This window comes from Oryzias melastigma, linkage group LG17, assembly GCF_002922805.2.
Source record: "Oryzias melastigma strain HK-1 linkage group LG17, ASM292280v2, whole genome shotgun sequence".
NCBI lineage: Eukaryota > Metazoa > Chordata > Actinopteri > Beloniformes > Adrianichthyidae > Oryzias > Oryzias melastigma.
This window is the reverse complement of record NC_050528.1, coordinates 6,736,418-6,755,981: the sequence shown is the minus strand read 5'-3', so window position 1 is coordinate 6,755,981 and position 19,564 is coordinate 6,736,418. Positions and strand designations below refer to the sequence as shown.

Genomic DNA, 19,564 nt, shown 5'->3' with positions numbered 1-19,564 from the left:
AGTTCAGTGAATATTTCATCCACATGCTAACTGTTTTGGATTTTCCATTTTTAAGGCTGTTTTGGAGTTTAGCTAATATTTCAACTACGTGCTAGGTGTTTTGGCTAATTCAGACTTTTTTGGGGGTCCATTTTGGAATTTAGCTAATATTTAAGCTAAATGCTAGCTGTTTGGGCTAATTTAGTTTTTTTTTAACTTTTTTTTTTTTGTCCATTTAGGAGTTTAGCTAATATTGTAGCTAAATGCTGTTTGGCTAATTTAAGCTTTTTTTCTTCGTTTTTTTAAGGCTGTTTTGGAGTTTAGCTAATATTTTAGCTACGTGGAAGCTGTTTTGGCTAGTTTAGGCTTTTTTTGTTTTTAGGCTTTTTAGCTAAATGCTAGCTTTTTTGGCTAGTTTAGGCTTTTTCTGGTTTTTAGGCTATTTCTATTTTAGCTAATTTGGTGTTTATCTAATATTTTGGAGTGGGACTCTAAAAAGAGGAAGAAAAAAGTAAAATCCAAGTAGAAAAAGAAGGTTCTCCTTCAAACTAATAAAGCACGCTCCAACATTTTATCTGTAATCAATGTTTGGCTCAAAAGCATGAGACTAGTTTACTCTGTTTGCCTTCAAAATGGGATTGAAGAGCGGAAGAAAGGAAAGTGATCATTATCAGTGGAGACACACGAACATCAGAGGCTTCGCTTGACATTTAACTGACAACGTTCTGTCACAAGACTCACTTAGAGTGCTGAGACTTGGAGGAAAACAGGTCACTCCAAACTTTTCCAACTTACATCCTTCACTGTTGCTTTTGATGGTTTCAAGTACGCTGACCGTCAGAACAATCTGTTTGAAATGCAAATTAAGGCTGCACCAGTTTTTTTTTTTTTTTATAAAGTCACGAGTCCGACTTTTAAATTGTACTTCACGATCGCTGCACAAAGTCGCTATGACACTTGAGCGAAATATTTGAAACACCTTTTTTTGAAGTTCAAGGGTAAAACACAGAAGAAAATCTGGTTTGCCTTAACGCATATCAGCCGCCGACATTTCAAAAGTAACCACAACATTGTTCATTCATACGTCGAGGACATGCTGCGGAGAGGAGGAATCCATGGCAACTTACCTTGTGAAGACTGAAAGCAAAGGAGAAGGAGCAGGAGGCAGCCGAACACCGGACCCCTCCACTGTGCAGGAGCCATTGTGCCGGTGTGTGCAAACTTTCCAGAGGCCTGATGGCTCGCAGCGGGGTTCAACCTTTCGCCGTGGATTGTGAGAAAGCTGCAATGATTTGTAGCATCTGAAGGAGCTCAGCTTCTCATTTTTTCACCTAAAAAACAAAACAAGAAAAAGGAATTTATTCAATTTGGTTAAATCAAAGCTTCTACTTATGATACGGCGTCAAACAAATGCAAAGTTTGATTGCAAAAATGCATTTATGAAGGCACCCACACAAAATAATACACAACAAGCCTGGTGTTTTACACTTCTTTAGCACTCTCCGGCGTGTTACGACTAAATGTTGACACCGTCTCATTCTCTCACACCTCTATGTTCCACCTTCCCCATTTACTCCCACATCCCCATGGGAGAAGGCTTGTCGCTGCGGCAACACGCTCACACAGGACGCCATTAGAGACACGGCGGCTTTGAGAGCTACTTTTGTCTCTTTCCTTATCAAGGGGCGGCAAAAAAACAGCCCTTTGTCTGCAAAAGCAGCGAAAGGTTAGAGCCTGAAACAGACTCACACAGCAGGCAGATAAGCCGCTTACCAAAGTCAAACACTGGAGGGATGTGTGTCACACACGGACGCCCGCTCACACACACACACACAACCGTGGCACATGAAAGTGAGGACATGGGCGACTTTTGATGTCGATACACTAGAGCACATGTGTCAAAGTCAAGGCCCAGGGGCCGCATCCGGCCCTCCAGATCTTTTAATTTTATTGTTATTAATGACCAGATGTTACCTTGAATAATTTTGACAAAATGTATTTATATAGAGAATAAAATATTAAAAGTTATTTGATATTTAAGTTAATTTAATCAGAAATAATAGTCCTGCTTTTTTATTGTTGATTATGTAAAAAAAGTTACGGTTTTAAAGTTTAAAAAATTGACATTCTGCTAGCTTATTGGACCACTTTGGCATTTACTAAGATTTTTTAGGCTATTTTGGAGTTTAGCTAATATTTGAGCTACATGCTACCTGTTTTGGCTAATTCCGAATTTTTTCATTTTTATTTTGTTAAGCTAATATTTCAGCTGATATTTCAGCTAAAAGATAGTTGTTTTGGCTGTTTTTTAAGCTATTTTGAAGTTTAGCTATTTTTTCAGATACATGACAGCTGTTTTGGCTAATTCATGCTTTTCCAGTTTTTCATTTTTGGTCAATTTTTGGAGTTAAGCTAATATTTCAGCAACATTCTAGCTGTTTTGAATATTCATGCTTTTTTCAGTTTTTTTGGGCTATTTTGAATTTTAGCTATTTTTCAGCTAAATGCTAGCTGTTTTAGATAATTCAGAATTTTTTTCTTTTTTGCTCATTTTGAAGTTAAGCTAATATTTCAGCTGATATTTCAGCTAAATGATAGTTGTTTTGGCTGTTTTTTAAGCTATTTTGAAGTTTGGCTAATTCAGGCTTTTTTCTTAGTTTTAATTTTTTTGGGTCCAATTTAGAGTTTAGCTACTATTTCAGCTACATGCTAGCTGTTTTGGATAATTCAGGCTTTTTCAGTTTTTTGTGTTCATTTTGGAGTTGAGCTGATATTTCAGCTAATATTTCAGCTAAATGCTAGTTGTTTTGGCTGTTTTCAGTTTTTTTGGCATTTTTAGGTTTAGCTATTTTTTCAGTTACACGCTAGCTGCTTTGATTAAACTGAGTTTTTTTAGGCTAATTTGGCATTTAGCTAATATTTCCGCTAAATGCTAGTTGTTTTGGCTGTTTTTTTTATTTTTAAGTTTAGCTATTTTTTCAGTTACATGCTAGCTCCTGGGCTGCACGGTGGCGCAGTGGTTAGCGCTCTTGCCTCACAGCGAGAAGGCCCCGGTTCGAATCCCGGCTGGGACCTTTCTGTGTGGAGTTTGCATGTTCTCCCCGTGCATGCGTGGGTTTTCACCGGGGACTCCGGCTTCCTCCCACCGTCCAAAAACATGCTTCATAGGTTAATTGGTGACTCTAAATTGCCACTAGGTGTGAATATGAGGGTGAATGTGTGTGTAATTGAGGCCCTGCGACAGACTGGCGACCTGTCCAGGGTGTACCCCGCCTTCGCCCATCGGCAGCCGGGTTAGGCTCCGGCACCCCGCGACCCCGAAAGGGAAGAAGCGGGCAAGAAGATGGATGGATGGATGGATGCTAGCTCCTTTGATTAAACTAAGTTTTTTAGGCTAATTTGGCATTTAGCTAATATTTTAGCTGGCTATCAATTTCAGCATCTTCAGCTATCAGCACTAGCATCTTTAGCAGCCAAATTCAGTTTACATCATTCAGACTAGCATTATCACAGGTAATGCTATATATCTAGTTCATGATTATGTTAAAAAGTTACGACTTTAAAGTTTTAAAAAATTAATTTTAGCGTGTTCAATAAATGTTGATCCGTTTGGCCCGTGACCTCAGGTGTGTTTTGGCCCCTTGTGCGATTGAGTTTGACACCCCTGGACAAGAGAGACAACATCCGAACACCCACAAAATCAAAAGTATCGTGTTTATTCTCCCGTGGCCAAAGCCCAGCGGCCCAAAGCACACAGCGTCATTCACCTGTGCAGGAGAAACCGAAGGCTTCCTGTGTCAGAACGCCGCTCCTTCAGCGTCACCCGTCAAACGCCCGGATTATTTTAGAATGAACCTAAATTTGAGCGGCGGACCAGTCAGCACTAATAAACTCGGATATTTCTGGCCACATCAAATCCCAGGAAACGCTGCAAACCTTCATGTTAGCAAACTGAGCAATTATTCAAGTTGCCAATAAATTCATTTTATATGTGACCAGAGGCGGAATAATAACCTAGGAGATCCCGCCTGCCAAAACCTGGGAGTATTTATTTGAATTTGAAGTCTCTCTGAAAAAGAAACTGTGCAGCCAAGTCTGTGCCAAGGAAACAAGCACACTGATAATTCATCACCCAACCTTGGGTGGCTTTATAATAATTGGGCTTTTATTTGTCTTGAAATTGTTTATCTGACAGTGGCGCCAAAGTAGATCAGATAAGAGAGGAGCGCGCTCGCTCTCCTGCATGGGAAATCTCCGACTCCTCGGTATTCCAACAGCACCGCCAACGGTTCAATATCGGGGAGAACCAGACCTCCAGGGACACGCAGGACTTCTTCCGCAGCCATTTATCAAGGCCCAAATATGAAGCCCGGGGGGCCAAAGGGTAACCATAATGGCGGATGAGAGGGCGAGATTGGAAACCGTTGGTGGGGGGTGTGCCCCTGCCCCTCTGACTTGTGGGACCCGCTGAGCCACTCAGCCCCTCCAGACGGCAGGGGGCGAGAGCCTGCCCGGCCCCGTGGATGCGGTCGTGCCCTCGCCACCCCCGGGGGTTCCCCTCTCACAAGCCGGTGGACACAGCCGAGGGGATCTCCCTGAAAACCCGTTTTGTTAGGATTTCATCACTGCGTCGGTCCAGTCTTGAGATAAAAGGATTAGCAGGAAGATGCTTTGCACCGGCACTGGCTTACACAACCACGAGATGCATCATCATTTCACACCAGGGGACAGGGAGGGGGAGGGGGGGCTACAATGTTCCCAGGCAGAAAATGATTTCATGAGGTAAGTGAGGCATTGTTAACCCCTTGAATTTTCAGCTGAGGAATTCTCTGCACTGAGACCTTCTTAAGCCAGAGAATTAGATGTTACTGAGGCAGCAATTGAAACACAACAATAGTCATATTAATAATCACATGTAGGGGGGTGGGGGTTTGGGTCGTCCAGACAGATGGAGGATCCAAGCGAACGTGTATCTTCTAGTTCCCTTAAGGATTGTTAGACTATCTTAAGGGTCGTCGTAAAACTGGATCGTACCATTATTGTGCTTTATGTGGTGATGTTAGTTACCTGACATACAGGTGATGTTGTGTAAGGCGGATGTCCCAAACCCTTGAGACATGGACCAGTACCAGTACCCTAACCCACGTCCTGAGGGTTGGGGACCCGTAATTCAATAGGAACAGCCAGCACGTCAAAATATGATATACGATCACGGGTAACCGACCTCCGGGCCACAAACTGGTACCGGCCCGAGGGTCGCTTGGTACCAAGCCACAGAGAGGGATAAAACACATACACTAATCAGTACCGGGATGTGGACCGATACATGTACCCTAACCTGATACCACGTCCAGTATGTCTGTTGAGGAACAGCCCACATGTCAAAAAACGACGAACGTACGTTCATATATGACGAGTTAGGAGTGTGTACGACTGTGTAGTGTACTACTGGGTAGTATACGCCATTTATTCACCATTTTAAAAGGAGCGCTACGCCCCATGAATGGCACTTTCCCAGTCTTGTGGGGAGGGCTGACGAACCGACCAATCACAGAAGGATATATGGCAAACCAACCAATCAGGTGGGGTATATGGCTCTTGGGGGCGGGACATTGACCGGGCTTGAAGCAGGGAAACATTTAGGGCAGGAAACCCCCCCCCCCCCCCTCCCCAAACCACTTTTCTCCTTAGAAAGAGACTATTCGCGGGGTTAGGGACCGTTGACCTCCGCCAATACCCAAATTAAAACGGAGAACCCCCAATCTCTATCTCTGGAGTTTTTTTTATTTCTAATTTAAATTGGTATTGGCTCCTAGACACGAGATGCACACGAGGTTTCGGCCCAGCCTCACGCTAGGTTCACACATGACACGCAATTCACACCAGACGCATATTTTTCGAGGTTTAATTTTTTTTGTTTGTTGCCATTATGAGTAAATTAATACCCTAAGAATATGACCCATGTTTCTGCTTAGAAGAACTCCTCTCTGCATCTCTCTTGTTGTTTTTTACACGCTACTGTGACCTCTCCTGCTCACCTGAGAATGTATTCTTACGCCCCTAAAACTAGCTCCGCCCCACGTGGAGGACTGTGTGCTTTATGAGCGCCTGTGTGAAACTCAACATTGAAGAAAAAAAGATTTAAAAAAAACGTATCATTCGTTTTTCAAATTAAAGCTAAAGCTGAAGATTTATTGATTTATCAATTTTAAACTTATACAATAATACAAATACATTTTGGTGTTCCCATTTAAAAAAAATGAAAATGAAGTTTCTCTTTTTGGGTTTTCCCCACCCCGTGATCGAGTGCTTTTCTTAGAAAATTAATCTAAATTAATTTTTATGTGTTTGACTACAGTAGTTCAGAAATTGATAAATCAATAAAGCAGTCCTTTTTCTCTTTTAATTTTTAGTTTTAATGTGAAAAACAAATGATACGCGGGTATTTCGTTTTTTTTTTTTCTCTAACGTTGAGTTTCACTCGCTCGTCGAGCGCGCGGTCTTCCATGAGGGGGCGGGACTAGTTTTAGGGGCGTAAGAATACTAGAATGTTTAGAATACTCTAGAGCTTTGATGTTTTCCGTGGACTATATGTGTGCCGTTCAGGTTCGCCTATTTTCACCCGTAGACGACCCTCTCCACCCGTAAGGGCAGTTATGACTAACCTGACACAGATAGGTGGAAAAAAAAGGACAAAAAGTGAAGTTACTAAAAGCGAATGACTATCTCATGCATGAAACGTACACCAGAGAGTTCCTGATAAAATCCATTCATTTTCTTAGAAAAATTATAGGGAGATACAGTTTATTCCCGACGGATTTCTCTTCATTGACTATATATATCCCTTTGGAAACACGCAGAGAAATGAAAAATGATTCACAAACATCCATGACATCTGTTTTTCTTTCGTCTCCCATGCAGACATAGTGGAAACCCGAGTCAGAGATCTATCATCAGTTAAGTTAATGGAGAAAATCACAGTCCACAGCAAATTTTTCACAGGAGGGTGATAGAAATAATAAGCACGCATTTAAAAGGACAGCCAGCAATTAAAGCATAATTAAAATAAATGGACAGAAGGAGACGGCGCACATATCTTAATACGATATACAGGGCTGTGTGCAACAGCCGGCCGGATGAATGCGAGGCTCTTTTGACAAAGCTTGTGTCCGCCTCGCTCAAACACGAGAGGCGTCCCGTGAAAGAAAGAGCGAGGGAAGGAGGCGAGTTTTGGGGGTTCTAAGACGGGAGGGCCTAAATGGATGTGAGGGGGGGGTGGAAAGACGGAGAAGAATGGAAGAAAGGGGCGGTGAGGTCACCGGGGAGGATTGACAGGCTGTGAGTACGGCCTGACCTCCTGGGTTCGCCTCCACGTTTTCTCCACAGGCTTAGAGGAGACAAAAATAAAGCCAAGGAATGTTAATTTATTTTCAATTGTCAACGCCCAGAAGAGAGTGTTAAAGAGTGCATACATACATATCAAGTAAGTCCAAGTGTAAGCTACAAGTGGAATAGAGACGTGGCTCTGTGGAGATGGATCTTTGTCCTCCCCTCATTCAATAAGCACTAATTTGCTGAAGTTTCTGCCCCACCCCCCCACGACCCACACTCTGGACCGCAGAGATGCGAGGGCGAATTTCAAACACCAGAAAACGGTTGGTGGACCGCAAGCGGCAGAACTTAGCCCGGAGACTTTTTTTTTTTTTTTTTTCGCTCTCCCGTCCTCGGTGGACCCCAACGTTTCTGGGGAACTCTTTTGTCATGACAGTCCTGTCAGGGCTGCGCTTTCAGCCCCTGCAGCGACATTATGTCACTTCCTTGGCTCCACCAGTGATGAAGAGGAGTTGCCACTAGCTGCCAGAAACAGAAATGCATCAACACCGAAAGCAGCACGCCCAAGTGTGCTTCATCAACACTTAGCCAACGAGACACACTGCAATTACTGAGAACAGGCTGTGAACGGGAGTACGGACTGAATATGATCAATGTATAGGAAGAAAAAAGCCTTTAAATGAGTAGTAATGCGGCCATCAGGATTTCTGAATCTAAGACATTTGATTTTTAGAATCTGCAGAATCTCGATCTGATGTGTAATAAATTAACCCTTTAACTACCAAAAAAAAAGTAATTTTTTGTGCTGCTTATTCCCTTCGTACGGAACCCCTAATGGTACATAAAAGTAAAAAAAAAAAAAACTTAAAGTGCACACCAGTTACTTTCTAGTGTGCAACAGTTGCTATCAAAATTTATTTTTTTTTCTTCACATTTTTTATTTTTACCCAAAAAAGTACTGGTTAGTAACTGGTACACAACAGATAGTAGTTTTGTTTTTTTGTTTTTCTAAAGATTGAATAAAAAGAAATATTCTGGTTACTAATTGCTGCACACCAGTTACTATCTGGTGTGTTACTAACCAGAATTACTATTACTTTTTTTTTTTTTACTTTTTTAATTTTTGGAAAAAAAAATATTATTTTAATTTGTTTTTTCTTCAATGCCCCTGTAGGGGCTCCGTACATTGTGTGTATTACTACCCAATAACATGTTTTCTAAATGTTTCCCACCATTTCATTAAAAACATGAATAGATTCAGGTTGGTTCCTAATTCTATTTTTTTTACTTTTTTATCATTGAAAGCTAAAACAAAGAACTTCTGTGAAGTAAACCATCTAGTAAAACTAGTGTAAATAGAAAAATAGTAAACTATGATGAATTAGTCACATGAGAACGGTGACTGTAGTTTTACTGTCTTCAGAACTATTGAACATTTCCCAATTTCCCAAATCTAGTGGGCATAGGTGCACACTAGGGGTGTAGGAAAAAAATGATTCTGCAGTATATTGCAACATTTCATTTGCCAATACTTGTATTGGTTTAAAATGTTGGCATGACAACATTTATTTAATTATCAATTAATTATGTATTTAATTATAGAGCGTCTTTCACTGTTTTACTTTTGTTTTCCGCATTAAACTCCGACCACTAGTTGGCAGCAGAACACACTGAGCCAATATTGACTGTTCCCTTAAAAAACGATATTTCGTAATTTACCAAAAGAAAAGCAGCACAAATTTCTGGGTAAAAGCAACTTGTTTATGAGATACAGTCGCTGTGCTTAAGGGTGTATATTCAATAACATTTTTCACTATTTTATTTAGTGAAACTCATTAAAATTCAGGTAGATTTAATTCATGTCATACTCATAAAAAAAGTGAAAAATTGCTCCAGTACAGTCTTGGGAGATATCGCGATACATATCTTATTGTGAGACATGTATCGTGATACATATCGTATTGTGAGACATGTATCGCGATACATATCGTATTGTGAGACATGTGTCGCGATACATATCGTATTGTGAGACATGTGTCGCGATACATATCGTATTGTGAGACATGTATCTCGATACATATCGTATTGTGTGACATGTGTCGCGATACATATTGTATTGTGAGACATTTATCGCGATACATATCGTATTGCGTGACATGTGTCGCGATACATATTGTATTGTGAGACATGTATCGCGATACATATCGTATTGTGAGACATTTATCGCGATACATATCGTATTGTGTGACATGTATCGCGATACATATGGTATTTTGAGACATGTGTCGCGATACATATCGTATTGTGAGACATGTATTGCGATACATGTCGTATTGCAAGACATGTATCGGGATACATATCGTATGCCCACTAGTTTTTTGCAAAGACTTCTGGGAAATTACAGTATAAATATTAGTATTATATAATATATAGTGCCTGCTGAAGCTATTCGGACATCGCCGTGCTTTCACTTTGACTTACATTTCACTTACATTTATAAGAGTTATTGAGTCTAGAAGTCCAAATCTGTGAATATCTTGTCAATTGTACTGCGTTTTACGGCAATAAAATATCGCAATCTGTTTATGATATGCAGGCTTCTAGTAGAGAATTTATCTGTAATGTTAAGCATTAAACAGATAGTGCTGATCATAATAATAAGAATAAAATAATTATCCAATCCCTGATCGGGCTGTAAGACCTGATTTTGATCAAGTCTGAAACCATGTGATCAGATCGGGATGTTAATAATAAAAAAAAAAAATAAAAAAAAAAATGTTTTGGATCTTCTTTTTTTTCTTTTGCTAATTTAAAATCCATTTTAGGTTAAAAGTCAACAGAATTTGAAAAAGAGGCCACCCTGAAAAGGTGAAACGCTCCTTTTTTCCTGGACTGAAAGCTCCCGACAGTTGGTGTGTTGTGCTGCTCTGGGCCAAATGATTGAGACGGGAGATAAGATACTGTGCCAACGGGCAAATGGACACAGTGAAACAGAGAGGGCTACGCAAAGCAGCCCGACAGAGCCCAGAGAACAAAGGAGAGACCAGCTTAACAACCAGGTTAGTGTCGAGCAAAATAAAGAGGGAATGTGTTCAAAAGGAGCCGTGTGGGGGGACAGAGACGCCTGGAAAAAAAGCCTGGAAAAGATTAGGTTTCGGATCACTTTATCCACCAAATAATGAATAATTCCAAAAATAATTACCACTAAAACCGCTTTTATTTTGTCAGAAATTCAAGCCTAACGTAGTGGTTTGGACAAACAAATACATAAAAACAAAAGAAGGGAAACAGACTCCAGAGTTTACCTGCGAACGGCCTGTTGGGCCCCACAAACATCTCAGAGATTGAATTCACAGTGAGAGGAGGCTTTTGATTTGCTGCTGCGAGCAAGGGGGAGGGGGGGCGGGGGGTCCTAAATGTCATGAATAGATTTAAGAGCAGGGCTGCCTTTATTACCAGCAAAACAATATCCTGAGCAAACATTTTAGGGTTTGTGTAATTTCAGAGCATCAGGAGCAAAAACACAACATCATGTTTTGCTCCGGTCTACAACTTACATCACAGGATTCCTAAGAAAAAGATTCTAGAGAAAATAGTATGGAGAGAAAGAAGTGTCGACCCAATTTGTGTGGGATTCTTGATGTGTATGGAATTCTTAAATTGTGCATAATTCTTGATTTGTTTGTGCGTAACTCTTCCTTAGGATTTGCGAGTGTGTATTCTTAATTGTGCGTAACTTTTGATTTTTGCCTGCGTAATTCTTGATTTCTTTCTGCGTAATTCTTGATTTGTATGTGCATAATTCTTAAATTGTGCGCAATTTTTTATTTTTGCGTGCATAATTCTTGATTTGTTTGTGCGTAACTCTTCCTTAGGATTTGCGAGTGTGTATTCTTGATTTGTGCGTAACTTTTGATTTTTGCCTGCGTAATTCTTGATTTCTTTCTGCGTAATTCTTGATTTTTACGTGTATAATTCTTAAATTGTGCGCAATTTTTTATTTTTGCGTGATTAATTCTTGTTTTTTTGTGCGTAGTTCTTGATTTGTACGTCATTCTTAAATTGTGCGTAATTTTTTTTTTTGCGAGCGTAATTCTTGATTTTTACGTGCGTAGTTCTTGATTTGTTTGTACTTCTTTCTTGATTTGTGCGTAATTCTTAAATTGTACATAATTTTTTTAATTTGTGCGTTCGTAATTCTTGATTTGTGCGTATGTATTTTTGATTTGCGAGTGTGTAATTTTAGATTTGTTTGTACGTATTTCTTGAGTTATGCGTAATTCTCAAATTATGTGTAATTTTTTATTTTTTTGTCCGTAATTCTTGATTTGTGCGTAATTCTCAAATTGTGCGTAATTCTTGATTTGTTTGTACGCTTTTCTTGATTTGTGCGTACTTCTTAAATTGTACATAATTTTTGATTTGTGCGTCCATATTTTTGATTTGCGAATGTGTAATTCTTGATTTGTTTGTACGTATTTCTTGATTTGTGCGTAATTCTCAAATTGTGCGTAATTCTTGATTTGTGCGTAATTTTTAAATTGTGCGTAATTCTTAAATTGTGCCTAATTCTTGATTTCTGCGCACATTTTCGATTTGTGCAGTAACTTAGGATTTGTGCGTGCGTAACCTGTGACCAGCGCTCGGTACAGAGCCCCGTGTCGGAGGCAGATAGAAAGTAATCAGTCCTGGAAAATATTTTTATTTTTAAAGGAATAAATGTACTTAAAACTCCTGTTTAGACTTTTTCATATCAATTATCGAGCAAATCTGTTTAAGAAAGTGAGAAAATGTCAAGTTTTACCAGATATTATTCACAGATTATTATTTTTATTAATATTATATCTAAGTTCAGAACGGCTGATGAGAAAACTCTGATGACCCAGCATTCTAGTGGTATTTAAACGCATCATTTACGGAAGAATCTGTGAGACGTGAAAAGAGTCTCACCACAGATTTGTGCGTAACAAGTGATTTGTGTGTAATTAGTTTCAAGGTGTTGACATTCTAATGTGTAAATTGTCTTTTTTTTTGTAACTTTTGTACTTATGCACAAAAACTATTAAATAAGTTGCAAATCAGGAGTTATGCACACACAAACCCTAAGTTGCACACACATACTTATATACTTATTTGTCTCCATAAAATGGGGTTTTGTGAAGCAGATTGTGCTTGTTAGTCTGTCATAATTAACACATGCGTCTGAAAAGCTCTAAACAGTGCATGTTTGGCACCTTGCTTAATAGCTGACTTAAACAGCTAATGCATTATCAGAATTGTGCGTGATTTTCTTTCCAGTCAGCTCTAACGATCTTAATCACAAAGCTGGCGAGGATTACTGTTTTGACACTTTCAGACTCTGCACACAAACAAGACAAATGGAAGAAAAGACAAAGAGGAGCATCACTAAAAAAGGAGTTCTTTCAGTTTGACTGAGCTGAAAACACTGACCTTAGAGCAGTTGGTTAAGCAGCGAGGTCAGCACGGAGGAGCAGAGAGCAGCTTGACGCTGACACGGAAAAGAAAGGTTTCTCCCTTCAATCAGTCTCTTCATAAATTTTCTGAAAGCCTCACTTCTCACCTCCTCCATGCATAATTCTCACACTCCCCTGCATTTATCCACAAACACGCCCACGCTCGTTCCTTCTCACCTTCTTTCCAGCGTTTAACTGCATTTTTTTTTGTTTTACTAGCAGCCATAACTGGCTTGGCAATGTCAGCCACACCTGATCTTTACTACACATGAGCAGAATACCGATACTTTCACGGCGTCGACGGCGAGTGATATGTTGATGTTCGCACCTTCTGGGAGAAAAAGTCAGTTGTTGCATTTTTGTCCCACTAAGGCTGGATTAGAGCATATTAAGTTAATACAGAACATCTGCAATGTTAATGAAAAACATGGAGTCTAATCAGTCTCCAGCGTTACTCCGGCTGCAGCATCAACATCATTTCCTCAGCTGATGTGAAGAAACACAGCGTGGACCAGAGGGATCCGGGTTTGAGGTGAAGTCTGCAGCTTTTCCTCCACAGGAAATGACACATTTTGTGCGAGCGATCACAGACTTGTCATATTGGAGAGGACTAGCTGGGGTTTTATCAGAGGCTATTTCTGCTGGAGACGACAGGTCCAAGTACCAAAATACACCCCAGCTACTGACACGACAAGATTCAGACGGAGCTCAAAATTTGCCGTCTTGCTCTACTTTTGATTACATTCTCTCAGTTTCTTCCGGGGGAGAAGTAATCCCACCTAAAAAGGATCCTGTCACTTAATCAAAGTGATTCATTTATTGTCAAAAGTGTAATTTTTTGTTCTCAAAAGACAGATGATCAAAGTTAAATGTAAAAGCTTAAATCAAACTGGCAACAAAAGCAGAATTTAAAGTGTGAATCTGCTTTAAAATAGTCTGTGTGAAATTAAAGGTGAGTTTAGGATCCGCCCCCTCCAGGTGAGTCTATTTTATTGTTAATAATAGACTGATGTAAAGAGTAAAGTAGAGTAAAATACTGAAAGTTATTTAAGTTTTAAGTGGATTTATTCTGGAATAATATTCCTCCCTTTTTATTATTCATAATTGTGTCAAAAAGTTACAATTTTTAAGTTTTAAAAATTGGCATTCTGCTAGCTTTTTGGACAATTTTGGCATTTACCAAGATTTTTTTTGTCCATTTTAGAGCTTAGCTAATATTTCAGCTACAAGTTAGCTGTTTTTGCTAATTTAGGTTTTTTTTTTCTTTTGTTTTAGACCGTTTTGTTTAGCTAATATTTCAGCTGTATGCTAACTGTTTTGGCTAATTTAGGCCTTTTTTCTGTTTTTTTTTTTTGTTTTTTGTTTTTTTTTTGGGGGGGTCTATTTTGAAGTTTAGCCAATATTTGAGCTACATGTTAGCCATTTTGGCTAATTTAGGCTTTTTTCTGTTGTCTTGCATACTTTTTTGAGTTTAGCTAATGTTTCAGCTAAATGCTAGCTGTTTGGCTAATTTAGGCTTTTTTTAGTTTAGTTTTTTTGTTCAATTTAAAGTTTAGTCGTTTTTCTAGCAACATGCTAGCTGTTTTGATAATTTAGGCTTTTCCCCCTGTTTTTTAGTCTGTTTTAGAGCTTTGGTAATATTTAAGCTAAATGCTAGCTGTTTAGGGTAATTTAGTCTTTTCAGATTTTTAGACTATTTTGAAGTTTATTAATTTTTCCAGCTATATGCTAGATGTTTTGACTAAGTTTATTTTTTGGTCTGTTTATTTTTTAGGCTAATTTGGCATTTAGCTAATATTTTAGCTAGCTGTCAGCTTCAACATTTTTATCTATCAGCTTCAGCGTTTTTAGCCATCAATTTCAGCATCTTCAGCTATCAGCCCTAGCATTCACACTAGCATTTTCCCAGGTAATACTATATATTATGTTAAAAAGTTACGTCTATAATGTTTTAAAAACCCCTGATATAGGGCACTAATAATGTTTAAAAAATTCAAAAACTACATTAAAGCTAACTTTTAATCCAAAGTAAAATAATTTAAAAGATTTATGGTCAGTATTTGCATTTCAAAGACGTCAGGAGGAATACAACTTTCCCTAAATGTGATTTTCTATTATCCATCTTAGCATGTCAGACGCACATTGAGAAGAATATCATTTAAATACATTTAAATCTCATTCTACAGCAAATAATCATAAAAAAGAACAGCATGAAAGCTGTTTTAGCACAAAAAATGTGTCCACCTGGAGGGAAAACCTCTTCATATAAAACAGTTTCCTGCTTACAGTTAGTTTCATGACTTCAAAAATGGAAACAGTTTCAATTTTTCATAGATTCCCACACAGAAAGGCTTTAACCTCAAGAGTACAAAGTGGACAATTATTCCATCCGTCTGACAATTTTATATAAAAGCTGTAATTTTAAAAGCTTGATCCGATAAGCCTCTTATAAGTCTTAGTTTTGTTTTTTAACTGTAGATTTGACTACATTTAAAACAATTTTTTCATTTTGTTTTTCAATTTGTATTTTGAATAAACTTTAAAAATCATGTAAAAAAACAATATATTCTTAAAAACGAGCAGTATTTGCTTCAGATAATTGAAAAATTCAATATTAATTTGTTTAATTGAATTATAAATCAGGTTTATATGGTTATACAAGACCAATTAAAGGTTATTTACTATATTTTAGACTTTACATATTTTTAATTTTTATTATTCTATGTTTTAAATAAATTTGGAGCATCATAGTTTCGTTATAATACAAGGAAAATAAAGCAAATTCTGAATCTAAATCTAATAAAGCAATTCTAGTTTGTTTTTGTGGCAAATTTGACAAGTTACGCTTTAAAAGTGGGTAACTCCATCTTAGATTTTAGAAATTGTACAGATTGGATCTCAAATTTAAAAAATTGAAGAAATCCAGCGAGTGATTAATTAAGATAAAAAGCATTTGTCTTTATTTATGTAAAAATAAACAAGTAATTAAAAGAATAAATGAATGTTAACAGAAAAGTACAAAAATCACAATTAAATTGGATTTAATTAAATAATAGAAGACGATGGAACTCTATAAAAATGACCATAAACTTCATTTTTGAAGTTCAGGTCTTTATTAAATTAAGATTAAAGCAAAATTGAAGACATATTTTTTTATTCTCTAAAAGTTTATTTAATTATAATAGTTAAATACTGGCATAATTAAATCCAATCTGTCAGATAGCAATAATCAATAGGTAATAAATCCCTCATACCTGCTGTAATAAAGCACATATTTCAGCCATTCAGCTGTAACATTTCTCATATAGGCACCTTTTTTTTATCTGAAGAACATATCCATAAATCAGACATTTTACATCCCTCAGATAAGCTGCCTCTCCCACCAGCTCTGCCTACATTTCATGCTTTCTACATTTTCATGAAGATTTTAGAAGCTATTTAAAGTTCTATGAATTCTTTCAGCTGCATGGCAACAATTTCCTGCAGTGACTGATTTGCCACAATGACAACATGTTGGTGTGCCGCACACACACACGGATACATCCGTCCTCCTGGTTTCATCACACAGAAATTCTCTGACACGTTTGTCCGAACTCGGGTCTGCTTCGCATTCCCCGCGCAGGCCCGGGTCGGCACGCGGGCTGCATTCTGCGAGCGAGCGAGCGCGCTGCCTGGTCTCTATTAATGCAGCGTCTTCACCTCAGCGATTGTCGAGAATTGATCTGCTTCAGATCTGGACGGTACACTCCCTTAAATCCACACGGAGAAGCACGAGCAGAAAATCGGATCAATTCTGGAAGCAGGAGCTTCTACTGTGAGAGAATAAAACACACATGTTGGAGTCATAAAATACTTCTTAAGCTAGTTTTGGTACAGCATCACTGCTGCAAATTCAATGAAAACGCAGTCAAAGAAATAAGGATACAACACGACAATACAGTAAACTTTAACCTTTAGATTTAACCCTTTAACACTGGAGCTCCAGTGTTTATAGTCTTTGATTTACTGTAACTTTGTGAACGGTTCTTGCATGGTGAGCTTGTAAAAGTGGCATTTCCTTGTTTCTCACACATTTTTTTAACCAGAATATAGTGAAAATGTAATACATGAAGTGTTTGCTCAAGCTGAACAAAACAATATCACATACTATATGAAAATGATAGGAATGTTGACAAAACACCTCAGTTGCTAAGGAAATCCAAACATTTACTTTTGCCAATTCTTCTAAAAATGACATGGACGTGTTCGTCACCCCCAGGTGAGCAAAACTTAAAATGGTTGCTATGGAGATAAAACCAACAGAAAAGCCGCCATTTTGAAAAAAAATGTTTTGTCATCAATTGTTTTTGAAGTGGGGGGAGAGTCAATTACTAGTGGTGGCGGTGGGGGGGGGGGTCCATTTTTAGATGTATCGATTAGAATCCTTTTACAATTCTGAATTGCTTTATGAATTTTAAATGATCAATAAATGTATATCATTTAACGTAAAAGGAACAAGCGGAACTGAATGCAAACTGTTTTTCCCTTCACTTAAATTGGTGACGATAAATTCCATAATTGCGATGACAATATATTGCGATTTGCAATGACAATAAATTGCGATATTGCGTTGAAGATAAATTATGATATTGCGATGACGATGAATTGCGATAGTGTGATGACAATATATTGTAATTTGCGATTACGATAAATTGCGATATTGGGATAACGATAAATTTCAATACTGCAATGACAATAAATTGCAATATTGCAATGACGATAAATTTCAATAGTGTGATGACGATAAATTGCGATATTGGGATAAAGATAAATTTAGAAATTGTGATGACGATATATTGTGAAATTGCAATATTACGATGACAATAAATTGTGATATTACGATAACAATAAATTGCGATATTGCGATGATGATAAATTGTGATATTGCGATACGATAAATTTTTAAATTGTGAAATTGTGATGACGATATATTGTTAAACTGCCATATTACGATGACAATAAATTGCGATATTGGGATAAAGATAAATTTAGAAATTGTGATGACGATATATTGTGAAATTGCAATATTACGATGACAATAAATTGTGATATTGCGATGACGATAAATTGTGATATTACGATGACAATAAATTGCGATATTGCGATGATGATAAATTGTGATATTGCGATACGATAAATTTTTAAATTGTGAAATTGTGATGACGATATATTGTTAAACTGCGATATTACGATGACAATAAATTGCGATATTACAATGAAAAAAAAAAGGCAATATTGCGATGACGATAAATTGTGATACGATACACTTGGAAATTGTGATGACGATATATTGTTAAACTGTGATATTACAATGACAATAAATTGCCAAGATAAAAAAAATTGCGATGAATTGTGCTGGCCTGGTTTTTAGTGTGTGGCGGGGTGAAAATGTAGTTTAAACGCAAAGCAAGAAAGAAGAATTGCGAAAACAATCTGGTCCTTCCTATCCAGGATTGCTGCAGGACAGAATAATGAAACACTTGGCAAGCGTATATCCTGAATAATCCAAGGACCATAGAAGCTCCATCTCTGGGATTTTTCCCTGATGAGAACGTCTGGAACTGTTAAAAACTGGAAACTACATCCAGAAGTTGATTAATTCATAAAACCTCAGCAAACGTGGTGTTGCTGTACTGGTTCTTAAAAAAAAAGAAAAAAAGGCTCACACACTTCGGCCATTACATCCCTGTGTGGAGTAATTGTCAGTGTTAATGACTCCCATGAGAGTGCTGCCAATACTATTACAGACCCACCAGCATGTTTAAAAGCCAATAGCAGATATTCACTGGTTTTCTCTGCAGGTAAACCCATCAGCCTGCGAGGGGAGCGTTTACCACTCATTCATTTTTCAGCGTCTCAGTCACAGTGTGCTTTTCACTTGAAAGTCTTCTCTGAAGGGCATCTTTAAAACCTGCAAAAATATTCATGGCAGCGTGTTTACACAGATGTTAGTTCAAATGTATTTGGTGCTGAGTCTCACAGTTTATCACCCAGCTAGTAGAATTATGAGGATGCGAGTAGTTGAGCTTTGATCAACATTTACCTTTTTCTCTTGGAATATTTGAGTCTCTCGTGATTAAACAAGCAATTGGTACTTTTTCTTAATCTGCAAGATGCCAGTTTTTTTGCTAATCACCTGTAATTTTTTATTTTATTCCATTTTACCAAAAAATGTCTGGATATTTTTGTGCAATGCCACTAAAACTAAAGCCAGACAACAATCTAAGGGAGACAAGGTTTTTTTTATTTTCTATTCCCAATTATCAACACGTCATATTTTTCTGTTTCCTTTTTCTTTGATCCTTCAGAACAAAGTCTAAAGTGATGCAGTCATTTCTTTTTCCATTTTAAATCCCTTATAGCAGGGGTGTCAACCTCAATCGCACAAGGACACAAAACCCAAAACACGCCTTAAGTCGAACATGATAAACATTTATTAAACACACTAACACTATATTTTTAAAACTTAAAATATGTAACTTTTTAACACAATTATGAACTAGATATATAGCATGACCTGCAATAATGCTAGTGTGAACGCTGTAAACTGAATTTAGCCACTGAAGATGCTAGCGCTGATAGATGCTGAAATTGATAGCTGAAAAAGCTGAAGCTAATAGCCAGCTAAAATGCTAGCTAAATGTCAAATTAGCCTAAAAACCTAAACAAAAAAGACTTAAGTTAGCCAAAACAGCTAGCATGTAACAAAAAAATAGCAAAACTTCAAAATAGTCTAAAAC

The 19,564-nt window shown here is 37.7% G+C and overlaps 1 protein-coding gene across 12 annotated transcripts in view; it reads right to left on the bottom strand.

The window, feature by feature from the left end:
• LOC112147179 (adhesion G protein-coupled receptor L2) overlaps window positions 1-19,564 on the bottom strand; it is a 168,723-nt gene that overhangs the window by 128,627 nt on the left and 20,532 nt on the right. For all 12 annotated transcript variants that reach the window (XM_024273374.2, XM_024273368.2, XM_024273369.2 and 9 more), the window contains exon 2: window positions 1,107-1,310. In XM_024273374.2, the coding sequence (XP_024129142.1) occupies window positions 1,107-1,182 (76 nt within the window). In that variant the 5' untranslated portion in view covers window positions 1,183-1,310. The remainder of the gene's footprint in view (window positions 1-1,106; window positions 1,311-19,564) is intronic.